The sequence below is a fragment of the Panthera onca genome, assembly GCF_046562875.1.
Source record: "Panthera onca isolate mPanOnc1 chromosome E1 unlocalized genomic scaffold, mPanOnc1 haplotype 2 h2.Chr16_ul_10, whole genome shotgun sequence".
In the NCBI taxonomy this organism is placed as follows: Eukaryota; Metazoa; Chordata; class Mammalia; order Carnivora; family Felidae; genus Panthera; species Panthera onca.
In genome coordinates, this window is record NW_027675809.1 from 153441 (window position 1) to 177088 (window position 23648).

Here is a 23648-nt window from a genome sequence, read left to right on the forward strand (position 1 = left end):
ATTTCTAAAGCTCCACCCTGCTTTTGCTGTGATCATCTAGGTTTGGGTCTATAAATAAGAGCCAGGCACTTTTACTGAAAAAAAAGCATCAAAGAATATATGACTTACAATGAAGAAATAGTCCTTTTGTTTTACTTATAAACCCAGATAATGTTAGATTAAGATGTTGATCAGTAGATGCACATATTTATCAAAATGAATACTGAAAGTATGTGAATCTGTAAAGCAGTAGTAGAATTTTGAGAAAATGCTATTAAAATTTTTAGTGTCAATCACAATTTGTTGCAAATCATTTATAACAAATTCTTGCCTGTAAAAGCTTTCACTTCATCCTTCAAAGTTTTCAGAGCAACTGTATTATCAACTGTAACCAAAAAAAAACATAACTTGAAGCTCATAAAGTGATATAAAATAGCGTAAGAACGCTCTCCTCCCCTTCAGATTATAACAGCCTTTTGTTACTGGGCATTTTGTTATGCACTTTAAATAGCCATTCAACAAACATTTACTCAGAATATGCTTCAGTATAGAACAGAAGAAAAGATTTAAAATATTAAAAATATACTTATTTAAAAAATGTAAATTTGACTTTCTATTTCATAAAATATCAACTCTTGAATTTGATAACAAAAAGATGAGATTCAAAAGCGGCCATTTTGTAAAGGCAAACTTTGTTGTCCTCAGAACTTCGCAGACTCTTCTAGTAGCCACGCCACCTGTGTCCAAATACTACATTCTCAACTTCTTTGTCAGTGTTCTTGTCCCATCTACAATCTGGACCTCTTCTGCGTAGAAAGTTCCCTCGTTCCATTCCTTTCATTGCTAACGGTACATAACACCGAAAGCTCAAAATCCAATGGTATCTCACGTGCTCACCACTGACTGGCAGGTTTTCTTTCAGATCTTCAAGTTCCTGGTCTGTGAGCTTGATTCCCATGTCACCTAGAACGGTTTCCAGGTTTTTGATGTCAACTTTCCCTTAATCAGAAAGAGAAAGGCTCGTGAGGGAAATTTAGTGAGTCTAAAAAAGTTATTTTTAGATTATTTTTTTAAGAGAGTAAGGGTCTTCCTACCAAGACTTGAAGCTAAAATTTTATTACCAAAACACGAATACCACAAAGCCCGACTCTGGACAAATATTTATAATAAGGAGCACAGTAACAGAATCAAAATGGCATTTAAGGTTAATGGTAAAATATAGTTAGTGTTCTAATGGGAATTTAGGTTTATAGTGACTTTGTGCTCACCTGTAATAGCTTTCATTCCTTCCATCACGTCATGCAGATCAACATTCCCGTTTGCTACAGAAGTCCAAAAGAGACATGTAGTCAATGACATGAGCTCAGAAAAAGATACACTTTGTTTATAGAGTATAATAAAGTCCAGCTAAATCTGTCTCACAACATAATTTTAATTGATACTCCTTTAAATCGAAGATCAAGATAAATAGATCCTGAATGCTATCTTTGGCACTCACCATCAACTTGTAGGTCTCCTGACAATCCAGCAAGTTCCTCGTCTGTGAGCCCCATTCCCATATTTCCCAAACTAGTATGGAGGTAATTCTTTTTAATCTTCCCATCTTAGGAAAGAGACAGTAAAGCGACATTTGAAAAAAAAAGTTGTATAATAGTAAAATGTAAAAATGTTTTTTAGGAAAACTATTATTAACTTTAATGAACACATACTATTAAAACAAAAGAAACAAAAGATAAAATATATTTCATGCCTCTGTTATTATTACACTTTGACAAGGCTGAAATCCCAAATAGACTTTTCCACTTAAAGACTCAAATAGAAAGTCAATGGAGTCAGAACTGTATTTCCTTTAGTCTATTCTTGTGGACAAGCCTACAAAGTAAAACAAGGTTAAGGTGCTGGAACAAACAGAACTGCAGACCACTAACTGAATTACTCTGCATAAAAAGTAGGGTTATGTTTTGACTTATTAGTTATTATTGTAGCTGACCATTGCTTTTCAATAACAACCAGGGTTTTTTGTTTGTTTTTGCCAGGGTTGGTTTTTCTTCCTGAGAAAAAGTTGAAAAAAATCTAAGAAGACAGTGGACTTCCTGCCAAGAGAAAGTATATATTAACAGCAGGTAAGATGTAGTTATGCTGGAAGAATTATAATTAAAAGCTTAGATAGGGCCAAGATTCATCCTTGGATGGTGTATCTGGAGACCTAGATAACATGCCTTATAATTTTGTTTTTTACTTACTTTTGAGAGACTTCATAGCCTTCAGTAGTCTATTACGATATAACTTTCCATTGGCTGTAAGAAAAGTCATAATTCATGTAATGGTAGAATGAATATGAGTTTCACAAAAATAGCATGAACTGAATAATTTCAGAAGCAGAAAATGCAGTCTTGTATCAACATACAAAAATCAACTGTATTGCTATAGAGTTGCAACAAGCAAATGAAAAGAAAACTTAAGAAAGCAATTTCATTTACAAGAGCATGAAAAGCATAAAATGCCTAAGAATAATTTTAACAAGAGTAGTATTGTGAAGATGGCGGCGTAGGAGGACGCGGGGCTCACAGCGCGTCCTGCCGATCACTTAGATTCCACCTACACCTGCCTAAAGAACCCAGAAAACCGCCAGAGGATTAGCAGAACGGAGTCTCCAGAGCCAAGCGCCCACGAGAGGCCCACGGAAGAGGGTAGGAAGGGCGGCGAGGCGGTGCGCGCTCCACGGACTGGCGGGAGGGAGCCGGGGCGGAGGGGCGGCTCGCCGGCCAAGCAGAGCCCCCGAGTCTGGCTGGCAAAAGCGGAGGGGCTGGACGGACTGTGTTCCGACAGCAAGCGCGACTTAGCGTCTGGGAGGTCATAAGTGAACAGCTCTGCTCGGAAAGCGGGAAGGCTGGAGGACAAAGGGAGGGAGAGCTGCTGAGCCCCCGGACGGCAGAGCTCAGCTTGGCGGGGAACAAAGGCGCCAGCGCCATCTCCCCCGCCCATCCCCCAGCCAAAATCCCAAAGGGAACCAGTTCCTGCTGGGGAACTTGCTCGCTCCGCGCAAACACCCAACTCTGTGCTTCTGCGGAGCCAAACCTCCGGCAGCGGATCTGACTCCCTCCCGCTGCCACAGGGCTCCTCCTGAAGTGGATCACCTAAGGAGAAGCGAGCTAAGCCTGCCCCTCCAGCCCCCGTGCACCTTGCCTACCCACCCCAGCTAATACGCCAGATCCCCAGCAACACAAGCCTGGCAGTGTGCAAGTAGCCCAGACGGGACACGCCACCCCACAGTGAATCCCGCCCCTAGGAGAGGGGAAGAGAAGGCACACACCAGTCTGACTGTGGCCCCAGCAGTGGGCTGGGGGCAGACATCGGGTCGGACGGCGGCCCCGCCCACTAACTCCAGTTATACACCACAGCACAGGGGAAGTGCACTGCAGGTCCTCACCACGCCAGGGACTCTCCAAAATGACCAAACGGAAGAATTCCCCTCAGAAGAATCTCCAGGAAATAACAACAGCTAATGAACTGATCAAAAAGGATTTAAATAATATAACAGAAAGTGAATTTAGAATAATAGTCATAAAATTAATCGCTGGGCTTGAAAACAGTATGCAGGACAGCAGAGAATCTCTTGCCATAAAGATCAAGGGACTAAGGAACAGTCACGAGGAGTTGAAAAACGCTTTAAACGAAATGCAAAACAAAATGGAAACCACAATGGCTCGGCTTGAAGAGGCAGAGGAGAGAATAGGTGAACTAGAAGATAAAGTTATGGAAAAAGAGGAAGCTGAAAGAAAGAGAGATAAAAAAATCCAGGAGTATGAGGGGAAAATTAGAGAACTAAGTGATACACTAAAAAAAAAATAATATACGCATAATTGGTATCCCAGAGGAGGAAGAGAGAGGGAAAGGTGCTGAAGGGGTACTTGAACAAATTATAGCTGAGAACTTCCCTGAACTGGGGAAGGAAAAAGGCATTGAAATCCAAGAGGCACAGAGAACTCCCTTCAGACGTAACTTGAATCGATCTTCTGCACGACATATCATAGTGAAACTGGCAAAATACAAGGATAAAGAGAAAATTCTGAAAGCAGCAAGGGATAAACGTGCCCTCACATATAAAGGGAGACCTATAAGACTCGTGACTGATCTCTCCTTTGAAACTTGGCAGGCCAGAAAGGCTTGGCACGATATCTACAGTGTGCTAAACAGAAAAAATATGCAGCCGAGAATCCTTTATCCAGCAAGTCTGTCATTTAGAATAGAAGGAGAGATAAAGGTCTTCCCAAACAAACAAAAACTGAAGGAATTTGTCACCACGAAACCAGCCCTACAAGAGATCCTAAGGGGGATCCTGTGAGACAAAGTCCCAGAGACATCACTACAAGCATAAAACATACAGACATCACAATGACTCTAAACCCATATCTTTCTATAATAACACTGAATGTAAATGGATTAAATGCGCCAACTAAAAGACATAGGGTATCAGAATGGATAAAAAAGCAAGACCCATCTATTTGCTGTCTACAAGAGACTCATTTTAGATCTGAGGACACCTTTAGATTGAGAGTGAGGGGATGGAGAACTATTTATCATGCTCCTGGAAGCCAAAAGAAAGCTGGAGTAGCCATACTTATATCAGACAAACTAGACTTTAAATTAAAGGCTGTAACAAGAGATGAAGAAGGGCATTATATAATAATCACAAGGTCTATCCATCAGGAAGAGCTAACAATTATAAATGTCTATGCGCCAAATAGCGGAGCCCCCAGATATATAAAACAATTACTCATAAACATAAGCAACCTTATTGATAAGAATGTGGTCATTGCAGGGGACTTTAACACCCCACTTACAGAAATGGATAGATCATCTAGACACACGGTCAATAAAGAAACAAGGGCCCTGAATGATACATTGGATCCGATGGACTTGACAGATCTATTTAGAACTCTGCATCCCAAAGCAACAGAATATACTTTCTTCTCGAGTGCACATGGAACATTCTCCAAGATAGATCATATACTGGGTCACAAAACAGCCCTTCATAAGTTTACAAGAATTGAAATTATACCATGCATACTTTCAGACCACAATGCTATGAAGCTTGAAATCAGCCACAGGAAAAAGTCTGGAAAACCTCCAAAAGCATGGAGGTTAAAGAACACCCTACTAACAAATGAGTGAGTCAACCAGGCAATTAGAGAAGAAATTAAAAAATATATGGAAACAAACGAAAATGAAAATACAACAATCCAAACGCTTTGGGACGCAGCGAAGGCAGTCCTGAGAGGAAAATACATTGCAATCCAGACCTATCTCAAGAAACAAGAAAAATCCCAAATACAAAATCTAACAGCACACCTAAAGGAAATAGAAGCAGAACAGCAAAGGCAGCCTAAACCCAGCAGAAGAAGAGAAATCATAAAGATCAGAGCAGAAATAAACAATATAGAATCTAAAAAAACTGTAGAGCAGATCAACGAAACCAAGAGTTGGTTTTTTGAAAAAATAAACAAAATTGACAAACCTCTAGCCAGGCTTCTCAAAAAGAAAAGGGAGATGACCCAAATAGATAAAATCATGAATGAAAATGGAATGATTACAACCAATCCCTCAGAGATACAAACAATTATCAGGGAATACTATGAAAAATTATATGCCAGCAAATTGGACAACCTGGAAGAAATGGACAAATTCCTAAACACCCACACTCTTCCAAAACTCAATCAGGAGGAAATAGAAAGCTTGAACAGACCCATAACCAGCGAAGAAATCGAATCGGTTATCAAAAATCTCCCAACAAATAAGAGTCCAGGACCAGATGGCTTCCCAGGGGAGTTCTACCAGACGTTTAAAGCAGAGATAATACCTATCCTTCTCAAGCTATTCCAAGAAATAGAAAGGGAAGAAAAACTTCCAGACTCATTCTATGAAGCCAGTATTACTTTGATTCCTAAACCAGACAGAGACCCAGTAAAAAAAGAGAACTACAGGCCAATATCTCTGATGAATATGGATGCAAAAATTCTCAATAAGATACTAGCAAATCGAATTCAACAGCATATAAAAAGAATTATTCACCATGATCAAGTGGGATTCATTCCTGGGATGCAGGGCTGGGTCAACATTCGCAAATCGATCAACGTGATACATCACATTAACAAAAAAAAAGAGAAGAACCATATGATCCTGTCAATCGATGCAGAAAAGGCCTTTGACAAAATCCAGCACCCTTTCTTAATAAAAACCCTCGAGAAAGTCGGGATAGAAGGAACATACTTAAAGATCATAAAGGCCATTTATGAAAAGCCCACAGCTAACATCATCCTCAACGGGGAAAAACTGAGAGCTTTTTCCCTGAGATCAGGAACACGACAGGGATGCCCACTGTCACCGCTGTTGTTTAACATAGTGCTGGAAGTTCTAGCATCAGCAATCAGACAACAAAAGGAAATCAAGGGCATCAAAATTGGCAAAGATGAAGTCAAGCTTTCGCTTTTTGCAGATGACATGATATTATACATGGAAAATCCGACAGACTCCACCAAAAGTCTGCTAGAACTGATACATGAATTCAGCAAAGTTGCAGGATACAAAATCAATGTGCAGAAATCAGTTGCATTCTTATACACTAACAACGAAGCAACAGAAAGACAAATGAAGAAACTGATCCCATTCACAATTGCACCAAGAAGCATAAAATACCTAGGAATAAATCTAACCAAAGATGTAAAAGATCTGTATGCTGAAAACTATAGAAAGCTTATGCAGGTAATTGAAGAAGATATAAAGAAATGGAAAGACATTCCCTGCTCATGGATTGGAAGAATAAATATTGTCAAAATGTCAATACTACCCAAAGCTATCTACACATTCAATGCAATCCCAATCAAAATTGCACCAGCATTCTTCTCGAAACTAGAACAAGCAATCCTAAAATTCATATGGAACCACAAAAGGCCCCGAATAGCCAAAGTAATTTTGAAGAAGAAGACCAAAGCAGGAGGCATCACAATCCCAGACTTTAGCCTCTACTACAAAGCTGTCATCATCAAGACAGCATGGTATTGGCATAAAAACAGACACATAGACCAATGGAATAGAATAGAAACCCCAGAACTAGACCCACAAACGTATGGCCAACTCATCTTTGACAAAGCAGGAAAGAACATCCAATGGAAAAAAGACAGTCTCTTTAACAAATGGTGCTGGGAGAACTGGGCAGCAACATGCAGAAGGTTGAAACTAGACCACTTTCTCACACCATTCACAAAAATAAACTCAAAATGGATAAAGGACCTGAATGTGAGACAGGAAACCATCAAAACCTTAGAGGAGAAAGCAGGAAAAGACCTCTCTGACCTCAGCCGTAGCAATCTCTTACTCGGCACATCCCCAAAGGCAAGGGAATTAAAAGCAAAAGTGAATTACTGGGACCTTATGAAGATAAAAAGCTTCTGCACAGCAAAGGAAACAACCAACAAAACTAAAAGGCAACCAACGGAATGGGAAAAGATATTTGCAAATGACACATCGGACAAAGGGCTAGTATCCAAAATCTATAAAGAGCTCACCAAACTCCACACCCGAAAAACAAATAACCCAGTGAAGAAATGGGCAGAAAACATGAATAGACACTTCTCTAAAGAAGACATCCGGATGGCCAACAGGCACATGAAAAGATGTTCAACGTCGCTCCTTATCAGGGAAATACAAATCAAAACCACACTCAGATACCACCTCACGCCAGTCAGAGTGGCCAAAATGAAGAAATCAGGAGACTATAGATGCTGGAGAGGATGTGGAGAAACAGGAACCCTCTTGCACTGTTGGTGGGAATGCAAACTGGTGCAGCCGCTCTGGAAAGCAGTGTGGAGGTTCCTCAGAAAATTAAAAATAGACCTACCCTATGACCCAGCAATAGCACTGCTAGGAATTTATCCAAGGGATACAGGAGTACTGATGCATAGGGGCACCTGTACCCCAATGTTTATAGCGGCACTCTCAACAATAGCCAAATTATGGAAAGAGCCTAAATGTCCATCAACTGATGAATGGATAAAGAAATTGTGGTTTATATACACAATGGAATACTACGTGGCAATGAGAAAAAATGAAATATGGCCTTTTGTAGCAACATGGATGGAACTGGAGAGTGTGATGCTAAGTGAAATAAGCCATACAGAGAAAGACAGATACCATATGGTTTCACTCTTATGTGGATCCTGAGAAACATCACAGAAACCCACGGGGGCGGGGAAGGAAAAAAAAAAAAAAAAAAAAAAAAAGAGGTTAGAGTGGGAGAGAGCCAAAGCATAAGAGACTGTTAAAAACTGAGAACAAACTGAGGGTTGATGGGGGGTGGGAGGGAGGGCAGGGTGGGTGATGGGTATTGAGGAGGGCACCTTTTGGGATGAGCACTGGGTGTTGTATGGAAACCAATTTGACAGTAAATTTCATATATTAAAAAATAAAAAAAATAAAAAAAAAATAAAAAAAAAAAAGAACTATGTAAAAAAAAAAAAAAAAGAATAATTTTAACAAAAGAAGTACAAAACTTATACTCTGGAGACTATAAACCATTATAGAAAGAAATTAAATAAGACCTAAATAAATGAAAAGACATCCTATGTTTATGGATTGGAAGACTTAATACTGTGAATGTGACAATATTCCCTAAACTGATCCATGGAGTCAATACATTCTTATAAAAAATTCCAGCTGGTTTGTTTGCAGAAACTGATGAGCTGGTCCTAATATTCATATGGTAAAGCTCAGGCTCCAAAAAGCAAAAATAATCTTAAAAAGGAAAAAGAAGTAGGGGACTCACACTTTTCAGTTTAAACTACAAAGTGACAATAATCAAGACAGGGAGGTACTGGCATAAAACTAGATATATAGATTAATGGAATAGAATTTACAATCCAGAAATAAACCTTCCAATGTTTGGTCAGCTGATTTTTGACAAAGGTACTTGCACATTCAATGAAGAAAGAACAGTGTTTTTAATAAATGGTGCTGGGACAACTGGACAGTCACATGCAAAGAGAATATTCTTTTGGATCCCTATCTCACATTTTATACAAAAAGTAACTCAAAATGGATCAAAGACCTAATTATAAGTGTTAAAACTATAAAAATGTTGAAAGAAAACATAACTGTAAATTTTCTTAACCTTAGATTAGACATTTTTTTAATATATGACACCCAAACACAAGCAACAAAAGAAAAAGTTATACCCTGGACATCATCAAAGTTAAAAATCTTTTGTGCATCAAGGAACACTGTCAAGAAAGTAAAAAGATAATTCACAGGACAGGAGAAAACTTTTGCAATCATGTATCTGATAAGGAACTTATATCTAGAAAATATAAGGGACTTGTATCTAGAATGTATAAAGAACTTCTACGATTCAATAATAAGAAGATAACCAAATTTAAAAACGGATGAGGGTTATGAGTGGATTTTTCTCCAAAGGAGGTATACGTTTAGCCAATATTCACATGAAAAGATGCTTAACATCATTAGCAATCAGGGTAATGCAAGTCGAAACCAGATAAGATACCACCTCATACCCACTAAGATATTATCAAAGGACAGAAGTAACAAGTGTTGACCAGGATGTGGAGGAACTGGAACTCTGATGCACCGCTGGTGGAAATGGAAAGTAATGCAGCCTCTTTGGAAAACAGCCTGCACTTCCTCAAAAGGTGAAACACAGAATTACCATATGACCCAACAATTTCTCTCTTAGGTATATACCCAAGACAAATGAAAATATATACCCATGTAAAAACTTGTACATGAACGTTCATAGGAGAATTATTCATAATAGCTAAAATGTGGAAACAATCCAAATGCGTATCAACCGATGAATGGATAAATAAAATGTGTTATATCCATAGAATAGCCTATTTTTCAGCAGTGAAAAGAAACAAAGTACAGTTGACTTTAGAAAAACAGAGGTTTGAACTGTGCAGGTCCATTTATACGTGGTTTTTTTTTTATAGTATAGCACTGTAAATGTATTTCCTCTTCCTTAGGATTTTCTTAAATTATTTTTTTAATGTTGATTTAGTTTTGAGAGAGAGCTGTCAGCACAGATCCTGATGCAGGGCTCGAGCCCACAAACCATGAGATCATGACCTGAGCTCAAGTCAGACGCTTAACTGACTGAGCCACCCAGGTGCCCCACCTTATGATTTTCTTATTAGCATTTTATTTTCTCTGGCTTACCTATTGTAAGAATAGGGTATATAATACATATAACAACAAAATGTATGTTAATTGACTTTATGTTATCAGTTAGGCTTCTGGTCATCAGTAAGCAATTAGCAGTTAAGTTTTTGGAGAGTCAAAAGTTATACACAGATTTTTGACTGCACAGGGAGTCAGCGCTCTTTACCCCTGTGTTGTTCAAGCATCAACTGTATTAATACATAACAGGACAGAGATAAACCTGGAAAACATTATGTTAAGTGAAACTAGTCACTACGGACCACATATTATATGATTCTATTTATGTGGAATATCCAGAATAGGGAAACTGATGGAGACAGAAAATAGATTAGTGGTTGCCCAGGGCTGAGGGAGATGGAGAAATTGGGAGGTGACTGTTAATAGGTATGGAATATCTTTCTGGGATAATAAAAATGTTCTAAAATTGATTGTTGTGATGAATGTGGTGAATACATCAGAATTCACTTAATTGTATGCTATATTGGGTTACTTGTACAATATGTGGATGATAACTCAGTAGTACCATTATAAATATTTCACTTATGGGGTGCCTGGATGACTCAGGTGGCTAAGCGTCTGACTTCGGCTCAGGTCGTGATCTCGCAGTTTGTGAGTTTGAGCCTCGCGTCAGGCTCTGTGCTGACAACTCAGAGTCTGGAGCCTGCTTCGGATTCTGTGTCTCCCTCTCTCTCTCTGCCCCTCCCCTGCTCGTGCTCTATCACTCTGTGTCTCTCAAAAAAAAATAAACATTAAAAATTTTTTAAAAAATGTTTCACCTAAAATTTTCATCTTTATAGAACAGTGAAATTAAGGAAGAGAAGGCTTTTTCAATATGATAAGCTGGTCCCCTTGAGTGGGCCTACTGTACTGTACAAATATCTCTTTCCTTTCTTTTTAATTCTTTTATTTTTAATTTCTTCCATTGCCCGCTTATCCCTCTCTTTTTCCTTCTTATGGTATAAGCCCCGAAGGGTGACAGTAGACATTTGTTGGCTCTGATGGCAACTTACATCTAAGGAGTTGCTTGGCTTCTAAAATAAACTCTAAACGACACTTACTGTTTTAAGATGTAGCTTACATTTTAGTTTTTTAAAAATGTTCCATCATGTTTGAGAAGAAGTGAAACTTTTCATGCAGATCTGTAAAAATCTAATTTCCCTGGAAGCTCCCACAGACACTTGTATGACTCACCATCAATTGGCAGGATTTTCAGCAGCTTCTCTAGTTCCTTATCTGTGAGCTCAATTCCGAGATTTCCCAGAACATTTTTTAGCTCACTAGATTCAATCTTCTCACCTTTGAAAATAAGAAATTTGGTATACATCTTCATTTCAGATAGCGGTAATCATTTCTTTTTTTTTAAAGTTTTTAAATGTTTTATCACTTATTTTTGAGAGAGAGAGCAAGTGGGCAAGGGGCAGAGAGAGAGGGAGACACAGAATCTGAAGCAGGCTCCAGGCCCTGAGCTGTCAGCACAGAGCCTGATGCGGGGCTTGAACTCACAAGCTGCGAGATCATGACCTGAGCTGAAGTCGGACGATTAACCGACTGAGCCACCCAGGCGCCTCCAGATAATAGTAATTATTTCTAATGAAAAAAGTTATTTTAGGATAATTAATACCATCTCCTTGTTTTCAGACTGAAAACTACAGTAATAAAAACAAACAAACATTTTCAACTACAGAATCAATGTAGATGATAGGTCAAATTTATTTTCTTAATGTGAACAAGAGAGTCTTCTAAAATCAGGACAGACTACTTTCAGATTGAAATTTGATCTATTAATTAAAAAAATAGATGCTTATATGAATTTTTCTTTGAAAAAGTATTTTAATTTAAAAAATAAGAATTATATGATAAATACAATAAATTCATTACTTCCATCAATTTTAGGCTTCACTCTCTAATTTGCTGTGCCATTCTATACTGTGGTTATTAAACACTGGCGAAGTGAATTACATTATTGGCATAAACAACAGAGATTGTAGAATTTGAAAGCAAGAAATAGTATGGTAATTTCATTGCAAAATCAGATAATTTTATATCAATACATGTAACACTAGAAGCAAATATTTCATTAATAAATATAGAGAAATGCCAGAATTTACAAGTCAGTGATGAAGTACCAGGAAATATTAGCAAAAACCAAAATTTAATGTAGATAATTGGAATCCTAATTTTATAGTAACTTTTCAGTCACCTGTAAAATCTGTGATGTTTTCCATCAGTGTTTCTAGAGGAATTTTCTCATCAACTATAAGAGAAGATAAAATCGCAGTATATTATAGATCCCATATATTATGGATCTCATATATTATATAGACTTCAAATATTACATTCTAGATATAATACAAAAGTTTGTGGGAAAACATGGGAAGAACTATAACAGTTGCACTTAACTATGTGTCAGGCCCCATCATAATTGCTAATATTTATTTAAACAAATATTTTTGAACACACTTTTTAGATTATTATTCTACTCAACTTTTATTCTAAGACAAGCATGAATAACAAGAAAATTCTAAACATGAAAACCACGCTATCGCAATGGTGCAGTTTGGCCTATAATATCTCAAATTTATTTGTGTTAGTAAGGGGAAGTTACTTAGAAGTGAATGTGTCTAAAGAATCTGCATTCTTGTATTCAAAACTGGAAAGACTCAACTACTAAACATGATACTTACAGAGAACATAAAAGTCATACATATCACACATATAAAAAACTGGTTTAATTTTGACTTTGTTAACTGGATACTCATAACCTCAAATGACATTCTCTGTGTTTTAGTCATTGATATGGTGTCTCACACTGCTCTTGGGCCTTCCCTTTTCCCTATGAAAAAGGGCATTCCCCCCCCCCACCCAAGTTTCTTGTAATTAACCTCTCTCTAGGGTTAACTAGTATATATGATAATATGCTTACCACCAACATGCATGTTTTCAGCCAGATCTTTAAGTTCCGTATCTGCAAGCTTTATCCCCAGGTTGTTCAGAACAGTGCCCAGGTTGTTCATATTGACCTTCCCACCTAAGAAAAGTGACAGTCCATAAAGAATATTAAATGACTTCAAAAGAGAAGTTCTTACACTTTTTTGATACACATATCCCATTGTGAATTTCTTAAGCAGTAGATCATTATTCACAAAATTTGCTTCGGACCAAACAGAAAATGTTTGCTCTAAAGTGAAAAAAATAAATTAATGTTCAACAATTTTAGCACAGAGACAAAATATTTTAAGCAGTCAATTACAAATTTAGAACTATGGCTACTTCCCTTGAGACTTGTCTTGGGGACCAGCCTACAGAAACACAAGGTTTTAAATGGCATTTAATACTGAAATTAGTTTGAGAATTAGGTACAGAAATATGGGCTCAGAGTACAGAAAAGTCTCTCAAGAAATGGATGAAAAAGGGAAGAAAGAGATTGAGTTGTGGCCAAAAAGGGGTGTGGAGAGTTCTAGTTTGCTTATTTTATAGGATGGTGTATGTTGAACATGTAAATGGGCTGAAGAGGTTGAAAATGGCCAGTGGGGCAAGGTCTTAAAAGATATGGGAGACAGTGGAGTCAAGGGCATCCTGGTAAGCTTTGAGGAGGAAGAGGGACTTCTCACTCATCCTTTATACTAACATGGGTGTGCTTAAAGATACCTGAATAGGGAGGGATTGAAGATGTAAAGCTGAGGGCTATCACTCTTGCCAGCCTCAATTTTCTTAATGAATTAAAAAAAATCTGGTTGAAAAAAATGATGTTCAATGAATGCTTAGGGAATTCTGGTACTGGAGGCAAACATTATGTAGTTCTAAACAATAGTAGGTTGACTTTTGATGAATGAACTTCCAATTTAGTTTTTTCTATTTATTAAGTTCTCTGAATCACTGCTAATCATTTATATTTTTTCCCATGTAAACATGAAATTTGATATTTCTCTTCCTGAAAATTTCGAATATGACAAGAAAGTGTGGTGCTTTACTTCCAAGATAGAACATCAGATTCAACTGCTAAAATAAAGATTGAGGTCCAAAAAAGCATACATTTGCAATCAGTACATATGACAGATGGCAGCATTCAAATTCATATCTTGGAAACAGTATAAAATGAAGATCTCATATTCATTTGTATTCTTATTATGTTTCTCACTCACCTTTAAGGGACTTCACACCATCTAGCAACCTGTTTTTAAAGACCTTGTTATCATCTATAAAAAAGAACACAATTAAGGTCATAGAGAAATGATGTGGCTATTCACTAAAACTCTAGTAAAACTGAGATTTTCATGATTTGCCCTAGAAACTTCCCTCATTAAAATAAAGTTTGAGAGAAAATTAGGGAAAGTTTATAATATGGTAAGTCTATCTAAAATTTAGCATACAAGGCACTCTATAACATGCACAGCTTTTTTGGAAAATATCACCTCTGACCTTTTATCCCCTTCCGGTCTAACACCACTTCTTTCCCTTGGTTGCTTCCCACAACTGCCTATAGGTATCTAAAAAGGTAAGGGTAGCCTCAGAAATGTAGTCCCCTTGATGGCATGAGTCAGCATCATGGGGATGATTATTCCAAAACAGAGAGTTAAACTGCATAGATGGAAATTTCCCTCTACAATAAGTGAACATTTAAATTATTTTGTTTGGCATTTGCTTGTTTATTTACTGTTGCATCTTAGCAAATGGGGATAGTTTGAGTTTCTAAAAAAAAAAAAAAAAAGCTTAAGAGGGGACAAAACAAACACGGGGTAAAAAAGAAAGGCAAACCAAGAAACAGACTCCTAACTATAGGGAACAAACTGATGGTCACCAGAGGGGAAGATGGTGAGGGAAGGGTGACACGGGTGATGGGGATGAAGGAGGGCACTTGAGATGAGCACAGGGTGATGTGTGGATGTGTTGAATCACCAAATTGTACACCTGAAACTAGTATTACACTGTATGTTAACTAACTGGAATTTAAATTAAAAAATCTTTAAAAGCTTCAAAGAACACTTTAAGGTCACATCAGTATATAAATGCCTACCATTGAAAGGCAGATTTTTCAGCAGCTTCAAACGTTCCTTATCTGTGAACTCTATTCCCATGTTTTTCAGAATAGCTTTCACATCTTTGACATCAACCTCCCCTCCTTAAAAAAATAGACATCATTACATATACGAATTTAAAGGATCATCTAATGACTCCAAACAGGGAAAATTAATCTATGGCTATATAGATTGAATCGGTACAGAATAAAGAGCATAGGCCAATGAGACCTCTCCAAATATACTGACGATGACTTTCACAGAAAAAGAATTTGATCTCTAAGTGCTAATAAAAGAAGTCACAGTCACAATGACAATGGCAAGGCAACTCTGAACCCTGTGAGATTTACATTATGTATCTGCTATTCAATTGGAATATTATAAATTACTTATTCAAATAAATGTATAAAATAAGGTAAGATCTGTTAGTCTCATTTTTTGTCAGTTATCTGTAGTCTTTATCAAAATTTTACTTCATATATTATTTCACTAGTACAGAGTTTGGCCATTCTAAAAAAGAGAAGAACAAAATATACAAATAAAAAATATACCAGAAAACAAATGAGTTGCTAGTAATTTAATGAACCAAGAAATAAATGCCATAACTAATATGGCAATTGAGGAATAATGATGAAATGTAATTATTATAAATACTAAATGTTTTAGATTCATAATTTCTCTCTTACCTGTAGTAGCTTTTACTCCATCCATCACCTCTTTCAGACCAACCATTCCATTAGCTACAAGAAAAGGCACAATGAAAATAATGTCAGAAGCCCAGAAGACAAATTTAAGACATATATTTTAAGGAAACAATTCCATTAAAAATTCCTTACATCTTCATTTTACCTGAGACCATTTAGAAAATGCCTGGATCTCAGGGTTAAGATGATCTCCATCAATACAAAGGTCTCTTGTATACTAGAAACTGGGTCAGGAAAAGTGTGCTCTTCCTAGTATTTTGGATGCCATTATAAGCCATAGCTGAAGATACTATTGGAGTTGGCCAGGTATTCTGGTAACTTTACTTCATGTACCCACAAACAGCTGAGGAAGGGACCACTAATCCAGCTTGGTATGTTCTAAGATTGCTTCCTGCAGGAGATGTGTGTGAACTACATTAATGTATCAGAGCAGTTGATACGAAATATGGAAGGATGGAAGAGCCTTCACATGGAGGAGAAGTTGAGAAAAATGTCCAGGGACATCATGCTATGTGGGTAAAACTACAAGCAGCTCAACATGGCTGGAACAGTAGAAAAATGAGAGAAGATATGTCCACACAGGCAGATGGAGCTTGAAGGTCTCATGCACTATGATAAAAATCTTTGAACACGTTTTCGAATGAAGATTTCATTAGACAGGAGGATAGATAGAAGAATGGCTTGTTGACTTCTCTATAAATAGATTTTCAGATCCCTATTATTTTGCTTTCTTATTGTTTAGACTATTAGAGTCCTGACAGCACCCTCTGCAGTTTTTGGTATATTTACGGAGAGGTGATGCTGTTTTAGGTTAATTGTAATGAAGATCCAAGATTTATTCTGACTTTAAAATTGGGCTCTCCTCCAAGTGTCCATCAATAGATGAATGGATAAAGACGTAGAACATGTGTGTGTGTGTGTGTGTGTGTGTGTGTGTGTATGATGGAGTATTATTCAGCCTTAAAAAAGAATGGAATCTTGCCATTTGCAACAACATGGATGGAGCTAAAGAGTATAATGCTAAGAGAAATGTTAAAGACAAATACTATATGATTTCACTCATATGTGAAATTTAAGAAACAAAATGAGTAAACAAAGAAAAAAAAAAGAAGAGAGAGACAAACCAAGAAGTAGACTCTTAACTATAGAGAACAAACTGGTAGTTACCAGAGGGGAGGTGGGTGCGGGAATGGGTGAAACAGGTGATGGGGACTAAAGAGTATACTTATCACATATATATAGAATTGTTAATATATTATATACCTGAAATAATATAATTTTCTATGTTAACTATATTGGAATTAAAATTAAAGACTTCAGTAAAAAAAATAAAATTGGGCTCTCCTCCAAGCTTTCTAACATGTATCTGTCAATTAAATCTATTTTCAAACATATCAGATATAAAGGAAAAATTAAAAAACGGCCTGAGGTCATCTGTAGTGTTCACCATCAACTTGTAGATTTTTTGACAGCTTTGCAAGTTCCTCTTCCGTGAGCTCAAGTCCCAATTTTTTAAGGGTGTTGTCCAGGTTATTTACATGAACCTTTCCCCCTTAGGAAAGATAGAAGGTAGGAACATGAAAAAAAAGTGTATTATGCCAAAATTCTGCATGCATATCAACTTTCTATTTATTTATTTATTATGTTTGTTTGTTTAAGGTGAAGTGATTTTTTCGTGCATAGAGAAGGGGTGTACAGAGTTGAAAAAAAATGCAAGTTCCATATGGAACTTCCTACAAGATAAAATATACGCTGTTATCAGTTAAAATGTGGGTAGACTGCAAGAATCATAAATAAGGAATGATACCAAAGTGAGGAGCCAGGATTCATAATTGGAATAAAATTGTCAAGTTGGGGAATGTCAGACAGTATGACTTTTAATTAGGTCTTACTCACCATTGAGAGATTTCACACCCTTTAGCAACCTGTTGTGATATACCTTTCCAGCAGCTGTAAGAAAAGCCATAATTCATGCAATGGGGAAATTAACATGAAATCGCAAAAATGGTGTGAAATAAATAATAATTTAAATAAACAATTTCAAAAATAACATTTTAAGAAGAGTTGTCTCTAATTTTTAGTTTATTTCATCTGATATAATGAAGGTTGGAAACAGAAACCTCTCTCCTTGTGACAAACCTCTTTATTCCAGTACCTGAGGAAGTCTCCTTGCTCAAACATGAGTATAGCTTCCCTTTGCTTTTAAATTTCTGCTTCCCATCTTTATTTTTTTTTCATGGATCTCCAATCTTTCTTTTTTTTTCTCTTCTCATGATATGAACAAATTAGTAGCTTGATAGGTAACAATATGTTTATCTGTTAATGTCAACTCTTGTCTAAAGGGTTATTTAACTTCCAATATAAATTCTAAGCGACAGTGACAGGTTGCTATATACTTATAACTCAATTTAATATTTTTTCTTTTATACTTTTGGGGAAAAATAAATAGAAACAAAGTTGAAAATATTTGCACAGACCTAAAGACCAACAAAAGACCTCCATGACACCTCTATCAATCTCACCATCAATTGGCAGTGTTTTCAGTAGCTTCTCTTTTTCCTGATCTGTGAGCTCAATCCCCAGGCTTCCCAGGAAAATTTTCAGGTTATTAGAATCAACCTTCTCATCTTTTAAGAGAGGGAACAATAGACATATAAGCTTTCGGAACTCTGGTATTATATCAAGTTGTAAAATATGTACTATGAAGTTTAATGATATCCTAATTTCAAGATGAGGTGTTAGGCGAAGATATTCTCAATTGCAGAACCCTTGAGCATATCTTATGGTAATAAAGCATATCTTTATGAGCGTATCTTATGGTATCTTATGGTAATAAAATACCACATTTATTATAAATTGAAGACCATTTTTCCTAAAGCTGGAAAAAAACAACTTTCAGAATAAAATCTGATGAGTGAATTAAGATAACGCAGATTCTTATATAAATTATTCTTCAAAAACATTTGCTTTGGTAAGAATTATTGATGATATCAGGAATACATTATCTTGATCATTTCTAAGCTTCACCATGCCATTTTCTATACATTTCTAGATATTTTTCATTTAAACATTTGTGACCCGAAGCATATTACTTGCACAAGTAACAGAAAACTTAGGATTTAAAATTGACATATAGTCTTGTATCCTAGTGTAGAAACTTTCCTAATGTCAATCCATGATTCATATATTTAAAAATAAAACATCAGAATTTATAAGATACCAGAAATACCACTGAAAAAAACTATTATAAAGGACTGAAACCCTAGATTTACATCAACTTCTCATTTACCTGTAAAAGTTTGCAGTTCCTTCATCGGTGTTTTAGGAGAAGTCCTCCTATCAACTGTAGAAGAAAATTAAAGTCATAATGAGATATAAAAGACTCATGAAATATTGTGAAAGACAATGTCGGAGTAAATATAATAAATCCTAACTTACTATGTGCCAGGCATTATCTTAAGTACTTTATATATGCTTACTTAAGAACTATTTACTGAAGAATATCTTTCTAGGCTATTAATTTACTCAGTTTTCATTGGCTTCATTAATACTAGAAAGAAAAGCCTAAACATAACAACATGCCATTTCAAAAATATTAATTTTACTTATAGTTCTATACTATTTCAAAGCTATATGCATTAGTAATGGGAAGAAATTCAGAAGTACTGTCATCTAAGTGGCCTGCATTTTTCTTTTTAAAATGTGGAAGACTGTCTTCTAGTGACCATAATATGGGTAAAGAACATAAAAGACATTCATACAAAGGGCAATGTTTTCACGGTGACTTGGTAGCTGGCTGCTTATATGCTCTTTACATGCTTTGCCCATATTTATAGCTTCTTACTATCAGTGTAGATTACCATTCCTAAGGGCCCTTTCCCCGCAACCTTTATTGTCCAAGCTCTCCCAACATGGAACTATGGTATCTGGAAACTTGCTCACCATCACCAGGGAGATTTTGAGTCAGAGCCTCAAGTTCCTTATCTGAGAGCTTGATTCCCATATTATCCAGTATTGCGTTCAAGTCGTTGACATTGACTTTCCCATCTAAGGAAAGAGAGTCCATGAAGAAAATTATGTAACTTCAAAAAAGAGGTTCATAAACCTTTTAGAGACACATGCCCTGTTGTGAATTTCATGAGCTATATGCTAGTGTTCACAAAGATTACATATCATTTCAGGGGGGGTCATATATTCTCTAAAGCCTATTCACAGACCCCCCTTAGTAGTAAGGTTAATAATCCTTGTTCTAAAATGTGGAGAAAAAAAAACCACAGCAATTTTAGAACAAGAGACTAAGGACCTTATTATGCCTATAGAGAAAGTCAACTATGACATTAGAACGAAGGTCACTTCTCGTGAGATTTGTCTTGGGGATCAGACTACAAAATACAAAGTTTTAAATATCATTGAATAAATGCTAAGTGAATTCTAGTTCTGGAGGCAAACATTTTTTACTTCTAAACAATAGGTTTTGATGACTGAATTCCCAGTTTAGTATTTATCTGCAGCTGATTAAATTCCCTGAATCAGTACTAATTCTTGTCTGTCACATTTTGCTATGCAAACTTGAAATCTGGTATTTTTTCTCTTGAAAAGTTTGGAAGAATCTTGAGAAAGTAGAAGGCTTTCTTCCTAGATATAAAGTAAAAGATCAGCAGCTACCGTGAAGCTTGATCTTCAGTGGGAGCATAAATTTGCAATCAGTATATACGATCAGTATAGCAGCAACCACTGATACCTTGGAAACAGTATAAAAGCAAGGATCCCATATTGGTCTACACTCTCATTATGCCGCTCACGTACCTTTTAGAGACATCACAACTTCTAGCAACCTGTTTTGAAAGATCTTGTCATCATCTGTAAGAAAAGGCAGAATTTAAGTCACAGAGAAATGTGGAAAATCACAGAGAAATTAGGAAAAATGACTTTTCGAGAGTTTTCTCTTATTTTAATAAAATTTGAGAGAAAATTGGGTGAAATTTAGCACATCATGCACACCTCTGTTCTTCTTCCCAATCCTGCCTTTATTCACTTCCAATTATTAATCCTTTCTTCTTTCACAAATCCCAGTTTAACCTTTGTTTTTTCCTTTTTTGTTTTTCCCTATTGATAAAAAGACTCATCATAATGGAAATGCTGCTTCCTAATCTAAAAGTAAAACCACCTAGGGATTCATTTCAGGTATAAGTGGACTTTCTAAAAAAACATTTTTTTTTTTTTGAAATGGATTTTCTATATCCTAGAACTTAGGAAATGGAGGTAATTTTAGAGCTTCTCGCAGACGCAGAAATCTAAAACTTCTTTTTGGGGACAGCTGGGTGGCGCAGTTAATTAAGCATCCAACTCTTGGTTTTGGCTCAGGTCATATCTCACGGGTTGTGAGATCAAGCTCCGAGTCCAGCTCCGTGCTGACAGTGCGGAGCCTGCTTGGGATTCTCTCGCTCTCCCTCTCTCTCTGCTCCTCCCCAACTCACACATGCTCTCACCTTCTCAATATGAATAAATAAACTTAAAAAAAACCACTCTTTGAATACATCAATATTTAAAATGCTTACCCTTAAAAGGAAGAGTTTTCACCAGCTCCAAGCATTCTTTACCTTTGAGCTTGATCCCCATGTTTCCCAGAACAGCTTTAACGCTACTGACATCAACATTTTCTCCTTAACAAAAAGATCAAAACAATGACATACATGGAATTTAAGTACAATCAAATTATTGCAAATAATTAAACTAAATTATGATGCTAAAACAATAGGATTATGAGCTGGGGAAAGTAATGATCACTGAGCTCTGCCCAAATACATGGAGATAATGTCATTTATGGAAACATAATTGCCTTTTTTTAAAATAAGTTTATTTATTTTTGAGACAGAGAGAGACAGAGCATAAATGGGGGAGGGGCAGAGAGAGAGAGAGGGAGACACAGAATCAGAAGCAGGCTCCAGGCTCTGAGCCATCAGCCCAGAGCCCGACGCAGGGCTTGAACTCACGGACCATGAGATCGTGACCTGAGCTGAAGTCAGACGCTTAACCGATTGAGCCACCCAGGTGCCCCAGCTTTCTAAAGGCTAATAAGAGATGGCACTCTCACTCTTAAATACTGAGAACAATACTGAGGGGTGATCGGGGGTAGGGGAGAGGGGAAAGTGGGTGATGGGCATCAAGGAGGGCACCTGTTGGGATGAGCACTGGGTGTTGTATGGAAACCAATTTGACAATAAATTATACTTAATAAAAAAACAAGAAAGAGAGAGATGGCACTCTCAACGGCGGTCATGAGAATGTATCCACAGGAGTTCCAACTATGGAGAACATAATTAACCAAGGGCCCCACCTTCTGCTTTGAAATTAACCTGTGTTTTTTTGCACTAATGCCATATGTATCATTGGCACTGGCCAATCACAAGTGCAGCCAAGATACTAGGGGAGCCCTGTTCCTGGAAGATACAGAATGGTGATTCTAACCAGAGGATTCTTGAAAGCACTTTTGCCAGGCCCTCCTCAGACTGCATGACAATCTAGGATGCTTCCGCCCAAACATTTCTTCCTCTTTCCTTCACCTGGTGCCAGATTTGCCCTGCAGTCTGACAGCCTCCCAGCCTTTCAGGCATCCTCCTTATTTTCTCTTACGCAGGCATTTCCCCTAATAATGTCCTGGCATGTTTAACCCTGCCCCGGCTTTTGCTTCTTGGGAGGCTTGGACTAACATACTCAAAATGACAATGACACAAAGTGGGTATTATAGATCTCTTTTGCCAATTTTCAACCTGCAGATGGCTTATCTTCATAATTCTATTGACATGAAGAATGTATCACCTCTCCTTTAAGTAATTACCAGGGTCTTTTCCAAAGATTCATTTCACCCTTTATTGTACGTTTTGGCTGTCTTACAATAAGGAAAATGAAGCGTATTCGTGAAGAATACATCAGAAAATTCTCCAATTTCTGGGCTACTGGCTATGAAAACCTTAAACAAATAGGAGGTAAAAATGATAGAATTAGCCTAGCAATTAAGGCATGAAGAAAAACAGTACTGTAAAAATTAGGATCCTATGTTTACATTAACTTCTCAATCACCTGTGACAGCTTTCACGCCATCCATCACTTTATTCAGATCAACTTTTCCATTAGCTATGAAGAGAAGGGACAATTGAGACATGTAATCAATGTCATGAGCTCCAAAAAACATATACAAAGGATATATGTTGATGGAAAATTCCACATAAATTCCATTAATATCATAATTTTATACATACTTATATTAAATCTGTGAATTTCAAGGATTTAAGCTGATCTATTTTTCCAGTGTTTCTGGATCATTGGTATTTATCAGCTCTCTGGTAGCACTTCAGGTACTGCTGTGAGCCATGAGTGCCATAGCTCATATAGGAACCACTAATTCAAACTAGACTGTTAAATGTATACATCATAGAGTATGTAGTGCCTGGACAAGTTAAAATATCAGATTTTAACTAAAGGAAAGGGGAATGCATAGAAAGAGTCTTCTACATGGAAGAGGGGCTGAGAAATATAAAGTAAAACCACACCTGGGTACAACATATACAACATATACATATGCAGTGCATGGAGAACTATAGTCGGTTCAGCACTGCAGAAGAATAAAGTATGGATTTGGGAAAGGAAAGTTCATACAAGAGAGGTAGGTTGGACTCAGATTATTAAGGGATTTGTAAGTAATTTTAAGAAGCTTAGCCTT

The 23648-nt window shown here is 36.9% G+C and overlaps 1 protein-coding gene and 1 long non-coding RNA gene across 3 annotated transcripts in view; one reads left to right on the forward strand and one right to left on the reverse strand.

Annotated features, from left to right (window-relative positions):
* Positions 1-23648, forward strand: part of LOC145715120 (uncharacterized) — a 353021-nt gene that overhangs the window by 82714 nt on the left and 246659 nt on the right. The gene's annotated exons all lie outside the window — the stretch shown is intronic.
* On the reverse strand, positions 294-19994 carry LOC145715116 (uncharacterized). The gene is made up of 11 exons (XM_081794711.1): positions 19871-19994; positions 15224-15328; positions 14352-14405; positions 13133-13237; positions 12410-12463; positions 11401-11505; positions 2223-2276; positions 1478-1582; positions 1248-1301; positions 877-978; positions 294-364 (listed from the first exon to the last, which is right to left on the reverse strand). Exons 1-11 carry the CDS (start codon positions 19992-19994, stop codon positions 294-296), a joined length of 933 nt encoding a protein of 310 aa, XP_081650837.1.